General features: G+C 40.6%; 1 protein-coding gene across 1 annotated transcript in view; it reads right to left on the reverse strand.

Annotated features, from left to right (window-relative positions):
• Positions 1 to 7,701: 7,701 nt before the first annotated feature.
• The window catches only part of LOC142218568 (cilia- and flagella-associated protein 337-like), a 44,069-nt gene continuing 28,790 nt past the window's right edge, over positions 7,702 to 22,980 (reverse strand). The window contains exons 18-26 of the mRNA XM_075287369.1: positions 20,870 to 21,029; positions 20,691 to 20,780; positions 20,548 to 20,606; positions 17,801 to 17,942; positions 17,651 to 17,690; positions 17,459 to 17,547; positions 14,335 to 14,483; positions 11,981 to 12,063; positions 7,702 to 7,864 (exon numbers count right to left, since the gene is read on the reverse strand). Coding sequence (XP_075143470.1) covers positions 7,702 to 7,864; positions 11,981 to 12,063; positions 14,335 to 14,483; positions 17,459 to 17,547; positions 17,651 to 17,690; positions 17,801 to 17,942; positions 20,548 to 20,606; positions 20,691 to 20,780; positions 20,870 to 21,029 — 975 coding nt within the window. The remainder of the gene's footprint in view (positions 7,865 to 11,980; positions 12,064 to 14,334; positions 14,484 to 17,458; positions 17,548 to 17,650; positions 17,691 to 17,800; positions 17,943 to 20,547; positions 20,607 to 20,690; positions 20,781 to 20,869; positions 21,030 to 22,980) is intronic.

The following is a 22,980-nucleotide window of genomic DNA, read 5'->3' on the forward strand; positions in this document are numbered from 1 at the left end:
TTGACCTGTATGTTGATATTTTTGCTTCTTTTAAACATAATATTTATAATATTTTTTTAAGGGTTTTTTACAGTTACTGTTTGTATTGCATATTACTGACTAGACATTCCAACAATTGCAGTTTCTACTTGAAAGTTACATCATTGAAAATAAATATGTTTTCACTTCTATTTATAGAGTCTGTGTGAGTCGCTGATTTCATGTAGGTATATAATATACTCATCAGGCTAATAGTCACGTATTCTAATAGTCAACCATCTAATTGTTTTAGGTCCCCAGCCATTTTCAGTTGAGCTTTTGTATTGGGCAAGGGCAGAGCCTTCTATTTTAGTTCTGATCTATATATTGTTACTATCTCTATGAGCTGTACATGAAAAATAGTAGAGAAAGGTGTACATAGGTAAAAATGATACATTTTAGGGGTTGTAAGGCCTTTAAAAGGAATCAATCATTAGATTTAGGTAAATTTCCCTAACACCATGTTCGAATAGGCTTCAGAAAGGCTATCCTATCCCTACCTTTATTTATCTTTTCTTAAACGCTGTTTTGAAATAGTCTTTATTTGTTATATGCAAATTCTGTGCAAGGAGCACAGTACCGTCATCCCCAGTATTCTGCCTTCTCCTACTGCTACGTGCCTCGTCATGTAAAGGTTTCCTCTTATTATTCTTCGTTGCGTCCTCAGTACAGCACATGCAATTTCCGCGCATTCTCTGTACTCTAGGCCCAAAGTGAAGAATAAGAGGTGGTGGATGCCTTCACATGAAAAGGCGTGTAACAGAAGCAGGAGGTGGAATACTGGGGATGATGGTGCTGTGCTCAGAGTACAGGGGAAAACCCCCTTTGCTCCATGCACAGAATTTGAAAATAAGAACAAAATCTTCAGTTCAAAAATGGTGTTGACGAAAAGATAAAGTAGGGCTAGAATAGTCTTTCTAAAGGAGATTCAAACATGTCATTAGAGAAATTTGCCTAAATCTAATGATTAGACTCCCTTTGACTGTAACATCATTATTAATACCATTTATAGCCACGGTGGCCACCTCTGCTTAACAGCTGCATGAATCTCACAGGACTGTTTCATGCTACTCCTGGTTCCCCAACATCATGCATAGTATCCATAATTAAGATTTTCACTGTCCTCCTGTGTGGCAAACTTTTATTTACCGTTTGGCTGGCTGCTTTTATTTAAAGGGGTATGTTGATAATAAGTTATCACCTAACTACTAGACAGGTGATATCTGCTAGATCAATGGAGGTACAAATGATGGAAGCCCCAGAGATAATGACAGCGGGGTTCCATAGAGTACATCATAGGTCCCATAGAGACTAAATTAAGTGGTAGCAACATAAGAAATTTGTATTGTATTCAATTCCTCCTGGCCACTGTGTAGAGGGAGAGGTACATCGTACCTACATTCTGTCAATTTACAAAGATTAAAACCCTAGTGGCAGCTATTGCCTATTATTGGAATACTCCTTTATCTAGTTTTAAAAAGTATGGGCCAAACAGGATGCTTAATACAAAATACTTTCTAATATATATCCTGTTTAAATTTCGACACCACTTATCTGATTTAGTTGCAGGTCATTAAAGGGATCCTACCATTCAATCACAATTTTTTCTCATTAACACGTCGGAATAGCCTTAAGAAAGGCTATTCTTCTCCTACCTTTCGTTGTCTTGACCGCGCCACTGTTAGCTTGAACATCCGTTTTTGTCGCTTTCAATACTGTGTAAACGGCCATTTTTGCTTGTGGCCACGGGCATGCGCATTCGGCTCTGCCCGAGGCCTAGAAGTTAGAAGCCACTGCCGGAAGTAGACGCGGTGAAGACCTCGTTCCAGAAGAAGATGGAGGCTGCACTGGAGAGTTCTCTGGCAGCATTTGGGATGCCCCAGTGTTGTTTGAGCGCTGGGTCCCCCCCCCCCTCCATCGTGAGGGGGTGGATTCTGTTGTGGATTCAGTGCCAAAATCCGCCCCCTCTTGTCCCGTGTGAACAAGCCCTTAAACTACTGTGGATGTATGTGCAGATAATTTTTGGAAGCTGGATGACCCCTTTAAGTTTCCGTTAGTGAAACAGAGTAGGTAAGCATGTTGCATTGTAGGGGCACGGTGCCTGGAATATTTATATAGCCACTACTTAAAGCAGGCTTTTTTCTCTTGCCAAGTCTCTGACCAATCAAAATGAATGTATGTCTTATTTTGTATAACTCATTTGATCAAATAAAATTAAAACATTATAAGAAATACAGGGAACATAGAAATTTAATAGAATTTTCTAGAGTCATGCAGGGACTGTGTGAACACAGCAGTATTTTTTTTTTTTCCTTTTTTAATAAAGAGATTGCTTTTTGGCAAATACACATAATGTATCCTCAGCCTTGCGTTCCAGCAGTTGTACATAGCAATTTCTACATTGCTTGGCCTTCATTTGGTTCCACATCTTTACAGACATGTATTTTCATTCCCACAAATTACTGATCTGAGCATAAACTAAAATATATTTAGATATAGATGGCTGGATCTAGCACTATAAGAAGTTGTGGATGGAGAGGATTGTCTCCTTTTACAGCTTCCATAATTATTCTGGAAAATATGAGTATTTCTGATGGATATAGGTCAATGATTAGTAGTGACATACAACAGCTTCCCAACTTGTATACTGACTGCTATGTCATGTGGTCAACTCAAAATTCCATGTTGTAAGTCCAAGAGCCAGCACTGCAAATGGAAAAAACAGTGCTAAGTTGCTGGTCCCTAGGCGGCATGGTGGCTCAGTGGTTAGCACTGCAGCCTTGCAGCACTGGAGTCCTGGGTTTGAATCCAACCAAGGACAACATTGCAAGGAGCTTGTATGTTCTCCCCGTCTTTGCGTGGCTTTCCTTCCACACGTCAAAGACATACTGATAAGGGGGGGAAAAAGCTAAACACAAAAACTAAAAAAATTTTTTTTTTTTTTTTTAAATGGTGTAATTGTGTTTAGGAAAAAAAAAAGTTGCTGGTATTTTTATTTCCTGCAATGACATGCTGACACTGGCTATAAGAGATCACTACTGCAACCCGTGACTACCTGCAGTGGTCACGTCTGTATGTTATTGCTGGAGTAGAATATACAGGGCCATCTTCTTAGCCCTGTGCCATTGGATGACTCCAAGGGCATCCGGTCAGAGTGCAGACTGACAAGTCCACCGCAGTTATCTACTTGAGCCATCAAGGGGAGCCTCCTGCTCTCCATTTTGGCGGAGCGTTACACTCCAGCTCTTTTGGCGGTCCACATTCAAGGCATGGACAATTGGGCTTCAACTACCTAAGCCGAGAAAAGCTCAACCCGGGTAAGTGGTCACTTCATCAGATCTTCCTCCAGTTGTGCTTCCGGTGGGGCACAGCCAACGTCAACCTCATCACCTCCCATCTGAACCTCAAGCTCACTTGGTACATGGCCAGGTCCCAGCAGACCCTCCAGTGCTCTCGTAATCCCCTGGTCGGACTTCCGTCTTTTGTACTTGTTCCTTCATCTTCCTCACTTGGATTCTCAAGAAACTCAAGGCTGAGGAGGTTCCAGCCATCTTGGTGGCTCCGGATTGGCCCTGCCTGGCCTGGTATGTGGACCTCATATTCCTGCTAGTGGATGCTCCTTGGCCTCTTCGTCTGCAAGTCGACCTTCTATCTCAAGGAGTGCTGTTCCACCTCCACCTTACCTCAGTTGCATTTAACGACGTGGCTGTTGAAGCTGAGGCTCTGAGATGTTGTGGTTTTTGGGAACCTACGTCCACTGGTATGAGAGTAATGATTTTCATCCGCCCTCAACCCTGGATCCCGGCTTTTCTCCAGTCAAGTCTGAACCAATATGTTTGTCTCTCTTCTCTTAAGGGACAGGTTTCTGCAATTTCCATTCTTTTTCAGAAGACACTGGCCTTCCAACCTCAGGTGAAGACCTTCCTGCAGGGAATAGTGCACTGTGTTACTCCCTACTGTCATCCTGTGGAACTTTAATCTCGTTTTTGAGGTGCTTCAGGGCCCTCCTGCCTTTGAGCTTTTGCAGGAAATATCTCTTCACCTTCTGGCCTCGAAGGTTGCCTTCCGGGTGGCCATTACCTCCATCCGTAGATTCCCCAAACTAGCTGCCTGTACCAGAAGCCTACCTTTCTTGTTCTTCACAAGGACAAGGTTGTCCTTCGTCCACCATAGTCTTTTCTGCCTGGTTTCTTCCTTCCACCTCAATGAAGACATTGTCTTACAGTCTTTCCACCAGAACCCCTAGCATCCACGTGAGTGTTCCCTTCACTGCCTGGATGTAGCCAGGTCGTTCCGGGTCTGTTTGTCTGTCACTGACCCCTTCTGTCGTTCTGACACCTTGTTCGTTCTGCATGATGGTCATTGCAAGGGCCTGGCTGCTTCCATCTCCCGATGGATTCGTCAGTGGTCAGGGAGGCCTATCTCCTCGAGGATAGAGCACTGCCCCTCCATGTGATGGCCCACTCCACCAGAGCTGTCGAGTCTTCTGATTTTATTTTAACATTAAATTCAGTAACAACAAATATCATTTAGACCAGAACTATACTGAAAAACATTAGCATGAAACTAATTTGTAACTTTGGTGCCATCTTGTGGAGACTGATGTGTATATGACGGCAGTAGATACACAATTCTATATCATTCTTTATATATACAGTATTTTGTTAAATAAATAAAAAAATTATTCTTAAAATGCAAAGAACGATTGTGGCTTTATGAAATGGCTAGAAAACTGTGTAAATAAGGAATATGGGTCTCTGGGCTGAGTCCAGTCTGGAATTTTATTCCCTGATTGTGACTGCATCTGCAGATCCTCCAGTTCACAAAGTGAATGTCTTATTTGCAGAAATCAATATGTTTCTGCGGTACCGTGAGGATCATTTACCTGACATTGCTTACTTGAGTAGTGCTGTTAAACATATGCATCCATTTGTAGCACAGTCACAGTGCGGCTACTTCCCACTAGATAATTCACCATAAATATGCAGCTAAGAAGAACCTGCAATAACGGCATGATACCTGCTGCAGCGTTTTTCAGGGAGAATGTGGTGCAGCACATTTCATATCTACTGGGCTGTAATATGCATTTGTAAGACCTCCATGGTTTGTTTCTTGTATTGCAGCTTAGCAATAAACTAAAAAAATATGGTGTTTTCTGTATATATAGATATGAGGGGCAGAAAGTCTTACAGAAGTTTTCCAGGATTAAAACACTGATGGATCTATCTTTAGAATAGGTCATTAATATAAGACCAGTGGGATCCAACACTTGACATTCCCACCAACTCAACTGTTTGAAGAGACTGCGGCATTCCAATGAGCGCTGCCGCCTCTTCATTGCTTATCAAGCACTGTGCCATTCATTGTATAGCGACTGTGTTTGGCATTGCAGCTCTACCATATTCACTTTAATTACCTGTATACTGAGCTGCAAACAGGCCATGTTACCGAAGGACGTGAAGTCACATAGCCTGTGAAGCAGGAGTGGCACTCACCTGGATGCATCAGTTGATCTGTAGGGATTGAGGTGTCGGACCACCAATCTAATATTGATGACCTATCCTGAGCATAGGTCAACAATATTTTAGTCCTAAATTTAAGAATTTAGATTAGTTTACTATGGAAAATTAATCTATGCAATAATCTCCATAGTAATTGCTTTAAACTTCATGCCTATTATGTAGTGTATATACAAAAAAAACATACTTCTTATTACTACAATCAGAATATTTTATTATACTGTGTTATGGGGCATCTGGTTTTGCATCTAATATATAAAATATTTCAGTATTACTCCCTCATTTATGCTAAGTGTTTAGCATTATTTATGCACATAGAAGAATAACAGTAGCTGTAAAAAAAAATGATCCACTGTAAAACTATAATGTGCATAGGATAAACAAACTAATTTAGCATAAAACATAACCTTTACTAACATTCAGGCAGCTAACCTGATGTGCTAAGCAGTAGCAGTGTAGTAGATAAAATTTAAAAACTAGTAATATGCACTACGGGTTTTAAACATGCATACATGTCTATTATTGCCAGAGTAAAAGTTGAACCACAGGTTAGCCACACAGGATACTGCACGCAAAACCTGCAGCACAAAACAGTGGATTTTGTTTTTTGTTTTTTTTCCATAGGCTGTACACTGAAGGATATCCACTGCAGACAAACTACAGCGACCCCATCCCTTTCCCAGGATCATTTGTGTTACTTGGAGATTTGTTAGATTCTGTCGATGATCGCCTCTTTTTTTTTTTTTTTTTTTTTTTTTTTATAAATATTTCATTACTACCTTATTGATGGAAAATTGTCTTTTTGACCACCAAGGGTACTGGGAATAACCAGATACAGTCTAGTACGCAACCATCTAGAGATGATACTGGGGTGCTGGGGTGGCTGCAGGCTGGTGTTTTTAGGCAGAGAAAGCCCAAAAACCATGAGTTCTCCCACCCTGGTACTGCCAGGCTATTGTTGACTCATCATATCTGGCCGGTTATGAAAACGGGGTCTCCATGTAGTTTTATATAGAGAGAGAGAGAGAGCTCCCCTCCTTTATTCATAACCAGACAAATACTATAAAACAGTAATATCCTGGCATTACCAAGGTGGGAAAAAAACATGTTTTTTGGGCCTTCCCAGCATAATAACATCAGTCTGCAGCTGCCTCAATGTCTGATCCTCTATAAATGGTCATGTAGTGAACCATACCCAGCTGTTTCCAGCACCCTGGGTACTAGGTTAACAATAGGAGGGGTTAATGGTAACCTTTTTACTGGCTACACTAAGCGCCACCCTTACTAATGGATACTGTCACTCAGACAGCTGCCCATTACTAAGGCAGTGATAACATACTTAAGAAAAACCCAAATACACATAAGTTTTTTTTTTTTTTTTTTTAATTGAAATAGAAACTCCCCCAAACATCCCTCTTTGATCTTTTTTTTTTTGGGTGGGTGGGTGGGGGGGGGGTGATCACCGACAGAATCTAGTGAATGCAAAGTAGTCCAGATGATCCAAGAAACCTGCAAAACTAGAGCAAAAACAAAAAAAAAGTAGCATAAAACAACTTCCTTTTTTGTCAGGTAATTTCCGTAACTCCCACAAAAGTGAATGGGATAAAAGAGAGCTGTGCTTCTTTTATTAGGCTTGGTCCCAGTCACAGCCACCTGATTTTAACTGTCGTGAGGACCTGATGAGAGGAAGGAATAAAGTTTGGGAGGGAGAGGTGTCCCTACTACCTTTTTGTGGTAGTATGCTGATGGCAACTTATGGTTTCGGAGTAGAAGTTTGTTAAAAAAAAAGCTGATAAGGACTTTAGGTATTTTTCCATTAGACTTAAGGGACAAAAAAACAGATACAACTGCTGATATGTCAATGTACTGAAAGATTTATTTTGGTGGGAATGTTGAAAGTCAGACTCTTAGTGATCTGATACTGAGTTTTAATTCAGACTCCTCCATTAATATGTAGATTTGATGATCCAATGACATCCACATTAACACCTAAAGATGAAATCTATGTAATAACCACTGGCAGACAAGAACACTTGGATTCTCATCATTAGGTATCTTCTAATATATTATCAGGATTTGTAATATATTATCAGGATTTGTCTTGTAAAAGTGCATTAAGTCATAGCAGTGCAGGATTTTTGATGCTCACATAAGCTTGACGGAGTTAGAACGCCAGATCATATGGGTCATTCAGCTCTGCTGCTGGGTTTGGCTTTCGGATGGTTGCTGAAACTGACATTAAATCACATATCTCCAATGATTTATAGGCATTCAGTCTCCCACATGCTTGCTGGATCTCCACTTGCTTTGGATTCACCATTTTTATTCTGTTGAAGTAACAAATTCAAGTTAAAAAAATGGAGCCTTGTAGATATATTGTTAAAGTCTGAGAAGATGTCACTTAGGGTGCTCATATATGAGCAGTTGCAATTGTAATTATCCAAGCCCCATTGTAAATTAGTTCTATTTGCAAAATTTACAATTTAGCTTAAAACAACTAATACAACCAGTGGTTTCTCCAAATTCAACACAATATGGCACTTTTATTGGCTACTACAGTCGCAAAATTATTCAGCCACCTAAGGCTGTGTTTACACAGTGCTATTATACCTAAGAATTGTATCCAACACTTACAGTATTATGCATTTCACCAGTATGCTAATGGATATCACAGTGAAAGCTTGTTGGGTTGGCAAAAAAATTCCAACTCAGGATTGGGGATAACTTGCTGATCAGTGGATTTCCCACTTCTGGAACCATCATGGATTTCAAAAACTGGGATGTTTTGCACCCCAGTTTTGAATGAAGTGGCTGGTCAGCCTCCATGCCTGGCTCCGTTCATCTGAATGGGGATCACTGGAGACAGCCGAGTGCGTGGTCCCCATTCAAAAGAATGAAGCGGTGTGCACTGGCCGACCAGTCATCACCTTAAAAACAGAGGAAGAAAACACCCCAGTTCTTGAAAGCAAAGAGCATCCCAGCAGTGGGACACCCAGCGATCAGCAAGTTTCCCCCCAGTCCTGAGGATAGGGGATAACCAATTTATAGGACTGGACTTGGTGCAAGTATTGAAAGGTACTTTTAGATTGACTCATGAATGCATTAATAACAGCTAGGTTTTTGCTAGGGTCTTAATAGGGGTATAAGCCACAAGCTCCACACACAAACTGAATTTCACATTATATGAAGCCTGTTAAAACAGTGTTAATGTCATGGGAAAAGTCTTCTCCAGAGGCTGAAGCCAGATGACAAAACAAAACCTTTAAATATTGAATTAACTTGCAGGATTGATTGAAAGAGGACAAATTCACTGACAGTCCAGTGTTCAGTGACGGAGCTATCTTTCACCTCAGTGGGATGGTCAGCTGCCACTACGTTAGAATGTGGGGCTCAGACCTGGAGTAGCTGTCATCTGAACATCTGCTTAGACATCTTTAATAATGGAAATCACATTGCACATTTGTAGCATATAGATAAAACTTGGATAGATAGTGTCTTTTCATGTTAATAAATGTATTGTATTCTCTTGGTTATGAATACTGAGGCTATCAATTTGCTCCATTCTTTTTGTATCACCCAGTATATACAACCAAAAGAAAAAAAAAGAACACCCTCCTTGAAGTCTATGATTTTCCATATAAGGGCATATTAAAAACAACTTCTGGTCCTTGGAATGTGATAAAATCACATTTTGTCTCAAGTACACCTAGTCAAAGGATTTATTAGCTGTATCAGGCGTACTCGAGATAAAATACATGGAATATCTGGACTGTCTAGAGGTTTGTTGACTCTGACGTTTGACTTTGTGTTACAAATAAGGTCAAGATAATGGTCCAACAAATAAAAGGAGTTGTCAGAGGAGTTTAAATTCACTTACCTGATGCGGCGGACTACTGATCTAGAGTTTCTGACCTTGTCCTGACTCCAGTGTCAAGTGACGAGGTCGCTATGCCCCATTCCTCTTTCCCTGAACTTGCAGGTAATTACTTAGGCAATGGGGGTAGCTTTCCTACAGTCAGCCAGCCCCCATATATGTTACCTGTGAAATTGGGGGGGGATGTCAAGAGTCCGCCAGATCAGGTAAATTAATTTAAACTCTGGCCTCAACCCCTTTAAGATAAAGAGATCATTGCCTTGTACAAACTTGGATTAGGATACAAAAAGAAAGTAACTGCACTGAATGTTCCTGGAAATACAGTTGGAAGCGTAGTTCCAAGTGCAAAGTTAAATGGATATTCCCATCTCAAAGATCCTATCTATACTTCTACCTTATTTAAATTCAAGAATTTTCCTAAATACATTGGTTTAGCAAAGCTGCTTTGTTTGCCTGTGATATGAAATTATCCCTCCCATTGTTTACACATCGATGTCAATGAACTCCGCCTGTTCTATATCCTTATCTAGGCTTATAGGATGGATAATGTGACTCACTGCTCTCTGAATGGGAGGGGGGCTGAGTTCTCTTTATTACTTTCAGAGCTGTTAATCTTCTGCTCTGGGTCTGGACAATCAGGTCAGCTAATAGTAGTTTGCTGATAAAGGCTTGGATAGTCTGTGTTATCTCTCTGTGTGAACTAAAAGATAACATTGAGTTTACTGCAAGTTCATTGTCTGTCCTGGTAGGATGTAAGTGTTCTCCAACTCTGTGTAATGTAATATACTTTAACTGTGTATATTTGATCTGCATTATTATAGTTTTCTAGCAATCATAATAAATATCCTCTCATGGTAAAGGCAATGTCTATATCTAATGAAGTCCTTTATGGTGTCCTGCCCATCAAACAGTCACAGCCCGCCCACCAGTTTTTTTGCAGAATACAGGAAGTGAATAGAAGAAAAAGGTGGCAAATTACTGAGAGCAGGAGATGGGAAACACTGGATATACTACCTCGACACACGTAGCAGAAATGGGAAATTATCACTGGCTGCCAGCAAATTTCTGACAAGGCAAGTGGTCAAAAAATCTCAAATGACTGGATAAGATTTGGAACAAGGCCTGCTGGCAGCAGGTAGTAAGATTCCAGCAATAGAATAGCTAAAGATTATTGGCCTTGGTGCAATAGTTCAACTTCTCCTCACACCCACCAGCTGTGGTCTGCCTAAACATTTCTGAAGCAGCCTCCAGCCTCTCCAGTTTCTATGCCTCTTATAAAAGGGGTTACTCCACTGATTCTGATGAAGATGATTTTTTTCTAGCCCCTCTGTTTCTGAGTAATCAAGTGCAGTTAGTTTTGGTATGTGATATGCTAAGGCAGGCTTCTACAGTCAAGAAAGAGAGCGCGATTTTGAAGGCCACCCACATGACAGTTAAGAGTCTAATTTAGTATATCAGACACCAAAACTAACTGCATTAGCTTGCTCAGAAACAGTGGGGGTTAAAAAAATTCTTATTGCACTCAAATCAGTGGAGCAGCATCTATCAACAGATGCTAAGAACTGGAGTTGGTGGAGGTGGTGAAAAGTCTTCTATAGACTAAGGCAGAAGCAGATTTTGCTGTGATTTTTTTAAGCCAAATTCAGGAGTGGCTTGAAAAGTAATGGAAATTATAAAGGAAGCTCTTAGACATTTGCCATCTATTAAATCCACTCCTGACTTTGCCTCAGAAAAAAACAGAAAAATCTGCAACAAATAAATGATGTGTTTCTTCAATGTGGGACATTATCTTTAAGTAGCCAGTTTTGTTGTTAGGATCTTAAAAATTTACAGAGTACCCAAAGTCATGTAGCACTGCTCAGAGATTCTCATCAATGAATGTCTTCATAAGGAAATCACCATTGATCTGAATGTCCCTTTCCTCAAAAAGTTGTTTCCAATACCTGCCATCCCTGGATTTAACCCATAAGGTGAGAAATATATTAACGTTCTAAATAGGTCACTGATGAGCCTTATTCAGACACAATTGACTTTCTACTTCAATTGTGACACAATAGTGCAGGTTTTTTCTACACTCTCAGAAGCGGGTGTCTGGTGTTGTACTCAGTGTCGGGGCCCCAAGGGCACAAAATGAGATCCATGAAAGCATGGTTGGGTGACTTTGGTGTGGAAAATCTTGACTGGCCCACACAGAACCCTGACCTCAACCCCATGGAACATCTTTGGGATAAACTACAATGGAGATTGCAAGCCAAGCTCTCTCATCTAACAGTAGTGTCTAACCTCAAAATACTCTCCTTGATGAAGGGGAAAAGTTCCCTCAGACACTCCAAAATCTTCTGACGAGCATTCCCAGAAAAGTGAAAATTGTTTTAGTCGCTAATGGTGGAGCAACTGCATATTTATGCCTATTGATTTAGAACAGGATGCAATAAAGGCTACTGTAAGTGTAATGTCTAAGGGTCCCAATATAGTGTATCTTCTAAGATAAGTCAAAAGATCAATTTGGCTGAATTTCCCCTTTAAATTCAAAGACCAGGCATATATTTCAAGGATGAAGATATTTTACCTGTTTCTGGAGTTGACAGACATTCTTTCTTTAAGCTCATTTTCAATATCCTTATCACATATCGGGAGAGATGAAGCTTCCGCCTGGAATACAAACAAATATAATAGCATCTTCTGATTGTTTTGTCACTTGTTCCTGTTTTCCTGGATGATGTAACAGTTGCTTGGTCTTATCTGTTTGACCTGATGATACATTAGAATGATACATTAAAGGGATCCTATCTTTCAAACCTGTTTTTTCTAACTAACACATCAGAATAGCCTTAAGAATGGCTATTCATCTCCTACCTTTCGTTGCCTTCTCTGCACCGCAGTTCGCCTAAAATTCCAGGGTTTTGTCGGTATGTAAATGAGTTCTTTCGCAGCACTGGGGACGGCCCCAATGCTGCGAGAGAATTCTCCAGCACCGCCTCCATCTTCGTCTGGAATGAGGTCTTCACCACGTCTTCTTCCAGCGGTGTCTTCTAACTTCTAGGCCTCGGGCCTAGGGCAAGCCGACTGCGCATGCCTGCCGACCACAAGAAAATAATGGCCGCTTGCAATACTATGTGGCCACGAGCAAGCGCAGTTGACTTTGCCCTAGGCCCTTGGCCTAGAAGTTAGGAAACACCGCCGGAAGAAGACGCGGTGAAGACCTCATTCCAGACGACGATGGAGGTGGCGCTAGACAGTTCTCTCGCAGCACTGGCGCCACCCCCAGTGCTGTGAAAGAACTCATTTACATACCGACAAAAAACGGTATTTTAGGCGAATGGTGGTGCGGAGAAGACAAAGAAAGGTAGGAGACGAATAGCCTTTCTTAAGGCTATTCCGACGTGTTAGAAAAAAAAGGGTTTGAAACATAGGATCCCTTTAAATCAAATGTATCATATCTTGGGAATTGTGAACATTTGTGTATACTATAGTGTACTTCAGGATATGCCAAGTCTTTAAACATGACGACTGAGCGGCCGCCATAGATACCAGGTCTACGCTTAGCGGCGTAAGTAGGAGTAGGAAAGGAACCTCTGAGACAGGGACAATGACTAGACTTCCTGAAGTGCTGGGGCAAGATACCATTGCCATTCCAGAATGTTATGCCAAGTCCTGCTCCACCAGTGCAGAGATCAGCATGTCTTTGGTCTTGTCAATTATTTCAATGCCTCTCTGCTCATAAAGCTGGATGAGAGCCTCCTTGCTCTGTCTTCTGTATAAGGTTGCCATGTCTGAGAGCACCTTATGCCAAATAAAGATAGAAAAGAAAAATGGGGAAGGGAAACTGTTTGAAAATATGTTTTAGAATAAGCACTGAGGTAGTTTGTTTAGAACTGGTGTATTCCTTCAATGGTTAATCGTAACACTTAATGCTCTATTGATAGAAAAAATAAAATTATCCCACTGCTTCCCCCAATTTGTCACATACAGGCTGCCCTTGCACGTGATGTGAGTGTGGCCATCAGTGATCAACTTACTCCACTCACTCAATTTTGCATTCATCCCTCACTCAAGCTGAAAATTGAGTGTAAATCCCAACCCAACACAATCCACGCACCCAAATATACATCACCGCCACCATTGAGTTAACAGGCTCAGAGGAAGCCTCACCCAAATATACATGTGTCCCTCTAAGATTCCGAAGCAAACACACTTCAAAAAGGAAATGGGTTCATAGAGCAACACAAAGTACTATTAAAATGAATGATTTAAAACCAAAAGGATCCAGTACTATATATAAAAAGAATTTAAAAAATGACACACGATTAAACAAACTATGAAAATATGAAAGAATCATATACTAAAAATTTTTTGTTTCCAGTAAACTCGGAGGAGCAATAAGGCCAGTATCCAGGTTTGTTAGCTGACTTCCACAGATGTGACATCAGTTGGAAGGGATCATAGTTTCTTATGGCTTGTGTTTAGCCACACTTTCCTGCCAGGGTGCCCCCCCTCCTCCTACTCCCCAAGGTGGGGGATTAACAACTCATTTTCATCGGGAAAAGATGAGTGTTCTGTCTTCGCTCGGTAGAGCTGTGTCTTTCCTGGCCTTTGCAGTTAAGAAGAAATTACTGATATAACCCTCTCCCTACATACACAAACGGCTCCTTTCATCACACTGCATTAAATATATAGGGAAAACACTTATGATTCCACATCGAATATTAAATTGATGCATTATTGAAACTTCAGCTTTTGTGCAGCTCTTTTTTTCTGCATTGTGAGTAAGGGATTAATGAAATCTCATTCACTGATACTGTACAAGCAGTTCTTTTCTGCAACATGAAGCATTAACATAGGGATGTTCATTCACTTAGAGCAGGCACCGCTCTGGTAGATCTAGCATCTATCATCTACTGTACATGTCTGTAGTGCACCAACCTCAGGGATCTTATCCATTTGCTTCGTGTCTTCCTCTGCAGCCTGGCTGCATTCACATAAAGCTTGTGATGGTTGTTTATTATCACTGGGCTCATCTTTCTTTGATTCAGTCTTCTTAAGGCACCAGGGTTTATCTTGCCCAAATATTCCTAGAAGAACAAAGTTATCTAGTAGCACCAGGTACACTGGGTCATATTTACTATTGAAAATGCACCAGAATTAAAGGGGTTATCTGGTTTCTACTATTAGTAGAAGGAGATATCCAGTACCTACTATTGATGGCCATCAATAATATTAGATCTGCTTGCATCCAACATTCAGGACCCCCTCAGATAAGCTGTACTGAGACAGCACAATGTTTACATACCCAGGATCTGTGCTGCTCATTTGCCATACAAACTGTATCAGTGAGTGTATGCACCGCAGAGCTGTCCAGTAGACTTCAGTGAGGCAGTGCTCCAGTTCCAAACCCGGCTCTACAGTCATGGCCAAAAGTTTTGAGAATGATACAAATATTAATTTTTACAAAGTCTACAGCTTCAGTTTTCCTAATGGCAATTTGCATATACTCCAGAATGTTATAGAGACTGATCAGCTTAACAGCAATTACTTGCAAAGTCAATATTTGCCTAGAAAATGAACTTTATCCCCCAAAACAAATTTCAACATCATTGCAGCGCTGCCTTAAAAGGACCAGCTAACATCGTTTCAGTGATTGCTCCATTAACACAGGTGTGGGTGTTGATGAGGACAGGGCTGGAGATCAATCTGCCATGATTAAGTAAGAATGACACCACTGGACACAAAGGAGGCTGGTGCTTGGCACCATTGTTTCTCTTCTGTTAACCATGGTTATCTCTAAAGAAACACGTGCAGTCATCATTGCACTGCACAAAAATGGCCTAACAGGGAAGAGTATCACAGTTAGAAAGATTGCACCTCAGTCAACAATCTATCGCATCATCAAGAACTTCAAGGAGAGAGGATCCATTGTTGGCAAAAAGGCTCCAGGGCGCCCAAGAAAGACCAGCAAGCGCCAGGACCGTCTCTTAAAAGTGTTTCAGCTGCGGGATCGGGCTACCAGCAGTGCAGAGCTTGCTGAGGAATGGCAGCAGGCAGGTGTGAGTGCATCTGCACGCACTGTGAGGCGGAGACTCTTGGAGCAAGGCCTGGTCTCAAGGAGGGCAGCAAAGAAGCCACTTCTCTCCAGAAAAAACATCAGGGACAGACTGATATTCTGCAAAAGGTACAGGGAGTGGACTGCTGAGGACTGGGGTAAAGTCATTTTCTCTGATGAATCCCCTTTTCGATTGTTTGGGACATCTGGAAAACAGCTTATTCGGAGAAGACGAGGTGAGCGCTACCACCAGTCTTGTCTCATGCCAACTGTAAAGCATCCTGAAACCATTCATGTGTGGGGTTGCTTCTCAGCCAAGGGAATCTGCTCTCTCACAGTCTTGCCTAAAAACACAGCCATGAATAAAGAATGGTACCAGAATGTCCTCCAAGATCAACTTCTCCCAACCGTCCAAGAGCAGTTTGGCGATCAACAATGCCTTTTCCAGCATGATGGAGCACCTTGCCATAAAGCAAAGGTGATAACTAAATGGCTCAGGGAACAAAACATAGAGATTTTGGGTCCATGGCCTGGAAACTCCCCAGATCTTAATCCCATTGAGAACTTGTGGTCAATCATCTAGAGACGGGTGGACAAACAAAAACCTACAAATTCTGACAAAATGCAAGCATTGATTGTGCAAGAATGGACTGCTATCAGTCAGGATTTGGTCCAGAAGTTAATTGAGAGCATGCCAGGGAGAATTGCAGAGGTCCTGAAGAAGAAGGGTCAACACTGCAAATATTGACTTGCTGCATTAACTCATTCTAACTGTCAATATAAGCTTTTGTTACTCATAATATGATTGCAATTATATTTCTGTATGTGATAAAAACATCAGACAAACACACATAAAAACCAGTGGGCAGCAGATCATGTGAAAATATAATATTTGTGTCATTCTCAAAACTTTTGGCCATGACTGTATATTTGTATTGCAAGTGAGCTGTACACTATACAGCTGATCTGTGGGGGTTTTACCTGTCAGAGGCTGCAGATCTTACATTGATGTTCAATCCTAAGGATAGGCCATCCATAGTAGAAACTGTATAAACTCTTTAAGGTGTAATTTGAGGTGTGTCTTTGAATTTGCAGAAACTGGTGAGAAAACAGTCACTTGCTGATAAAATTATAGTTTATGATCAGTTTCTGAGAAAATAATTTAAAGGGAAGTGCCATGAGAAAATTACATACTTTTCAAAGTTTTTATGATAAACATATGTTTAAGCGTTTTTGATCTAATATATATATATATATATATATATATATATATATATATATATATAGTGTTTTGATTTAATATATACAGTATGTGTATGTATGTATGTGTATATATATATATATATGATTTTTTTAAAGTACTATATCATGCAAATTTCACTCTGATTAGACTCTAGGCCTAATAATAGGCTACACTTTCCAATTCTGTAGGGGTTTTCTTTGCAGCAGTCAGTCTACTTACATTGCAAAAAAGACAAAATTGCAATATAAGTTAACACCTCTATAGATAACATCACATAACATTCACCATAGCTGATGTCACAGCTTACCTACTTCCATCTCTACACAGAGCATAAGAGGGCCATATCACCTTCACAGCGGGTATGTACTGTCTATTAGATTGTAGATAAATGCCTAAAGCTAATGAACTACATGGATAATGATTACTTATGGATTGTTAGAGAGGCATGGGGGGGGGGGGAAGGCTGATGTGCTGGAAAAAAAGGGGCCTTTAGCTTTAAAACATATCATTAACGTTGTTAATAGAGCACAAAAAAGTCACCCCCATAATAATGTACATAAAACAAAATTTTAAAAAATTCACAAAATAAAGTAGATTAGATTATGTACGGTATATTTCACTGGGTTCAATGAATATATGTAAAAACTGGGTGAGAAAACAGGAAATTGCCAACATCTTTTTAAGTGAAAGAGATAATTTAATATTTACCAAACTTTAACTACTTTTCTAACTTCAGATACATGTACATGTCCATTAGATGTTACCTATAAATTCCCCTTGTATAGTCCACAGCTTGACTGTGCAGTCCTGGGATGAAGTCACTAGCACCTTGTGCTTCTCCACAGGGATCACACTATACAAATTACAGAAATGATGCCAAGGGTTAGAATTAACTCTTAGAATACATGCCTATAAAAAGATATAGTCATCCACTGCAAGTGGAACACATCCTCTACCTTGTAATGTCACTCATATGCGGCCTCCAGCAGTGCAGCACTATTGGGGAAAAGGTCATTGTATTAAAGAGAATAATCTTAACCTGATCATATTTATTCATTTATAGATTAAATCAAAGAATGAAATTAAAATCCAACAAAGTGACTCACAGATAGGTGGCTGCTCCTCCGGTGCACCCAGTGCATACTGGGAGATACTCCAGATGTAGACATAGAATAGCTGGTCAGCTGCACATAGTAGGGAGTCATCTTTACTGACAGCCATGGTGTTTATCATACACTTGTACTGTGACTGCAATGGCAAGATCAACGTTTTAGTGGAAGGCCTTTAGAGATAGTAGAGTTAGAAATAGGAGCTGCATAAGATTCAGGTCTTCATATGTGTGTGGATGAATGATGCAATCTCAGCAAAGAACATTGATCAGATTTAGGGTAATGGGAGAGCAACTCAGAAGAACATCATATGTTGAGGGGCGTAACTATCGGGGTTAGCAATGGTAGCGGTTGCCAAAAGGCCCAGGACATTAGGGGGCCCGGTGACAGCCACGTTTTTTTTGTTTTTTTTTAATAGGCCGTTACTGGAGCCGGTAACTGGCCCTGTTTACTTACTTCTCCTGGTTCCAGGCAGCCTTCAGGCCTACTTGTGTGACGTCCCTGACATCACATGGCTGGGGCCTGTGTCCTTATGTGTCGTGATGCAGGCCCCGGTCAAGTGACCTCCCGTATGTTATTGAAGATGGCCAACATCTGCAGGGACTGCACCAGGATACCAGGGATAGGTAAGTAACAGTGTTTTTTATGTTTGTACTCTCCCCTGGGTTTCCGATTATTATACTCGGTGGTATGAAACCCCCCTTCCCCAGTATAATAATTGATCATGGGTAGATCACAATGGAGCATAATACTGTGTGCAGCGGTAACTAGGGGAACTAATACTGTGTGCAGGGGCCACTAGGGGAAATAATACTGTGTGCAAGGGCCGCTATGGGGCATAAAAGTGTGTGCAGGAGCCACTATGGGGCATAATAGTACGTGCAGAATGAAGGGGAGGTTGGTCGGTCAGGGGGACGGGGAAGGGGGCATGTCAAACGTTCGCCACGGGGCTCCCTCATTCCTAGTTATGCAACTGCATATGTTCACATAAATATCGGATTTTATTCCAGCATTTATTGGTAAATCTATGCTGCATAGTTAACAATAGTCTCCTGAATTTTCTGTAACTTTTCTGGTTTAGGTAGTCCTGGGAGGACTCAAATTTCCCAATTTTTACCCACAAAAAATTATGTTTGATGCTGCGTGGCCTATATTATTCTGGTATAATACAAGTATAATACAAGTATATACTATGTTGTATGCTGGTGCTGTTTGAAAGGGAAGTGGCTGCCCCCCAGATGCTGCAGAACCTCAGGATTTATACTGCTGCAGACCTTCATTTCATCTTCTCATCAGAGGTTCTGAAACAGCTGCAATGGGTTATTGTAAAGGATGAATGCATAGAGAACAATATCCCCGTCCACCCTCTAGCCATGGTTCCAAGGACCTGTACCTCCACTCCTATAACTTGAAAAAACCAGCCTCACACATGCTTTCTGATCACTGTAGCAACTTCTGGAAAAGCTCATCAGAGCAAGGGCCAGATATCGGACCCCACAGATCACATACTGATAGCCCATCTTGTGGACTTTCTACTGTATGTGGTGCAAACTATAATTCAAGATTTTCAAAGATAAACTCAGAATTATGTTCCTAAAAGCCTTCCTAGAGGTTCATATAATTAAAGTGTTGTTATAACAACATTACACTAGTTCTACATATATAGGAGAATAAATGTAGGGGACCGAAGAACAAGGACTGAGCTTCACCCGTTCAGATAGGTTAGATACATAGATTTATTAAGGTTCACACACAACGCGTTTCAAGTCAAACGACCCTTTCTCAAGTGTATAAGAACTCTTGTAGACAGCTGATTGATCAATCAGCTGTCTACAAGAGTTCTTATACACTTGAGAAAGGGTCGTTTGACTTGAAACGCGTTGTGTGTGAACCTTAATAAATCTATGTATCTAACCTATCTGAACGGGTGAAGCACAGACCTTGTTCTTCGGTCCCCTACATTTACCTCTACACCATTGGTGATTGGGCACTGCAGCTGAACACCTCCAGGGAGGAGCCCCCTAGTAAACGGTTCCATTGCCTTATTGACAGTTGTGATCTCTCACAACTTAAAAAGGTGAGAGTAAGCACTATACTGAAATTATTTACTATTTATTAAAACCTACTACACAATATACAATGCGGTGCTGTTTACTTTTTGTTTCCACATACATATATAGGAGGGTATTCTGCAGCACTGGGGAGCCCATTGTAGCAATGGTTCATTGATGAATAACACATCATGTAGAGCACTTTTTCAGGTTCTTAATGTAGAATCTGGTCATAGTGGCTGATAATCATTAGGTAATTTACTAAAATGCTGCAATTTTAGGACACTTTTGCAGAATAAAAATGGCTTTTTTGGTCTTCAATTTTTGTTAGATCCATTTTGTTGGTGTTGCACTACAGTGTATGCTATAAGTTTAACTTTTTTGACATTGTAATTGATAAAGTTACTGTTTAAGACAGAATACTCAAATGTTAATGTATTATGTGAAGCTCCAGATATCATTGATAGTGATCCTATTTGTTCTTGTAAGGCTTTTACCTCTTCAGCCTGTTTAGGCAATACGACCACAGTTTAGGCAAGCTACTGTAGGTATGTAAACAGCTATCATATTTTTTATTATTATTTTTGATATATCTGTGGACTTTATTACTGTGCAGACATGTATTGCCATGGCTTACAATATGCATAAGAGAAATCTAAGAATAGTGTAAACTAACTCAGGTAAGATACTCACACCTTCAAACCTTGCAAACACCTTGCCTCCATTAACAATATTCCAGAAAGTAATATAGCCTAAAATAAGAATAAAGGTACCATGAAAAGAATGGCAAAGATAACTGTTTAGTTTGTAGACCCTAGAGTTAAGCCACAACTTACCGCTAGGTCCACTGGTTATTAAAACTGCAGAGTCCTTTCTTCTATCAAACCTTGAGCAAATAAAAACAGCTTTATTTATGTGTAAATTACCTAAAAAAAGAAGAAATAATAAATGACCAAATGTATGCAAAAACGTACGTTGCATACTGACACATCACTATGAAAGGCAGACATTATACCTATTTCAGTCTCCATTTCTTTTCCATTTGAGGTGTTAAGGTGACAAAGGGGCTCCCCAGCTTCAAGGCTCCACACAAAAACTTCGCCATTACAATTGGACAAAGCAACCATATCAGAGGATGAAGCAAGGCAGAGTTTCTTCTCTTCACGTTCATTTATCTTGATATATGCATGTTAAAAAAAAAATCAAATAAATATACCTTTATTCTATAACATAACGGTTGCAAAACAATCATAACCTACCAGAAGACCACACCAAGGGTCCGCAGATCATGATGTTAAAGGGGTTGGCCACTTTCAGACCAATATTGACAAACAAATGTACAATAAAAAGATATACAATTTTCCAATATACTTTCTGTGTCAATTCCTCACAGTTTTCTAGATCTCTGCTTGCCGTCATTCATTCTGTTACTTCTAGAGGATAAAGCTCTGACCATGGTCATGTGATATACGGTCCATGGTCATGTGATGAGTACACAGGTGCTGCTCGTTATAGTCACAGCACAATAATCAGACATCAGTCTGGTATTCAGCTGTGCACCTGTGTGCTCATCACATGACCATGGACCGTAAATCACATGACCATGGTCAGAGTTTTATCTTCTAGAAGTAACAGAATGAATGACAGGAAGCCGAAATCTAGAAAACTGTGAGGAATTGATACAGAAAGTATATTGGAAAATTGTATATCTTTCTATTGTACATTTGTTTGTCAATAATGGTCTGAAAGTAGCCAACCCCTTTAAGTTATCAGGTTATTCACATCCTAGCTTCAACACAAAAGTAGGAAAACTTCATCCTCATAAATATATATACTGTATATATATATATATATATATATATATATATATATGTATATATACACACACACACGCCACACACACACACACACACATACACACAAGTGAACTGTGACCAGTAGGACTGATATACTCACTGAAAGTTAATGTAGACTTTATAGTGGGGCAGTGGGGAAAACAGACAGTCGTACATAAAGCAGTCATAGATGTGAATTAAGTGTAATAAGTAACTGTGGCTACTATCATGATTATGGGGCGCAAATCCTTAAAAGTAACTTTTTAACGTTCTTCCTTCTAATGAAAAGGGCCTTGCTGCAGCATCAACTATGTGCTATATCTCTGATATCTATATATATAAAACTCAAAATCTGTAGTAGTCTGCACTATACAAATCCACAGTTCTTGCCTGATTTTGGTGAGATTTGGCACGTCCCCTCTCCACCCACAGGAGCAGAATACTGTGCATGTTACATCTTGCTAGCGTCCCCCCGTCATGAGATTGGGACCCCCGAAGTAAGGCCCTATACATATAATGGGGAATTGTGACAGTGAAAGTGCTGAGGGAAAAAAAACATTTGTGACTGACAGGGACAGATTATAGCGACGGCGTCAAAGAGTCGCTGCTGAAGGGGCCGCACCACCACACACAACACACAAACATTACAGAAACACCATATAAACATCACACAACAGCACACATACACCAACCCACAAGCACAACACCACACAAATGCCACAACACTCCACACAAACACCTGACCACTGTAGACACACACAACACAAACACCACCCCACAAATACCACATGCACACCACACACACACACACACAAACACACAAACACGCACGCAAACACACTCAGATGGATGCACCCTACACACACGGATGAATAGAGCACATGCATACTCACACACAACTACCACACGCATGGACACTTGCACTGCGCACGCACAAACACTTGGATCACATGCGCACATACACGCATACATATACACGGACCACACACATGCATCCATACCCATGGATCACACGCGTACACATACACGCACGTACTGTCAAAACAAGCCTGGTCTGCTTAGTGGCTTTTTGCACACTGCAGTATTTTTCACAGGCCTTCGGGCCATGGATTTGGCTGCTGCATAGACTTCTTTGTGCACAAAGCTGTGAATTTTGTAGGCTCCATAGAAGTCTATTGAGCTGTAGAATCCACGGCCCGGAGACCCATGAAAACTCCTGTAGTGTGCCAGCAGCCTTACTGAGCAGAAATATTGGTCAGGCGAAAACTGCCTGATAGTAAGATTGTCATTA

The sequence above is a fragment of the Leptodactylus fuscus genome, chromosome 1, assembly GCF_031893055.1.
Source record: "Leptodactylus fuscus isolate aLepFus1 chromosome 1, aLepFus1.hap2, whole genome shotgun sequence".
In the NCBI taxonomy this organism is placed as follows: domain Eukaryota; kingdom Metazoa; phylum Chordata; class Amphibia; order Anura; family Leptodactylidae; genus Leptodactylus; species Leptodactylus fuscus.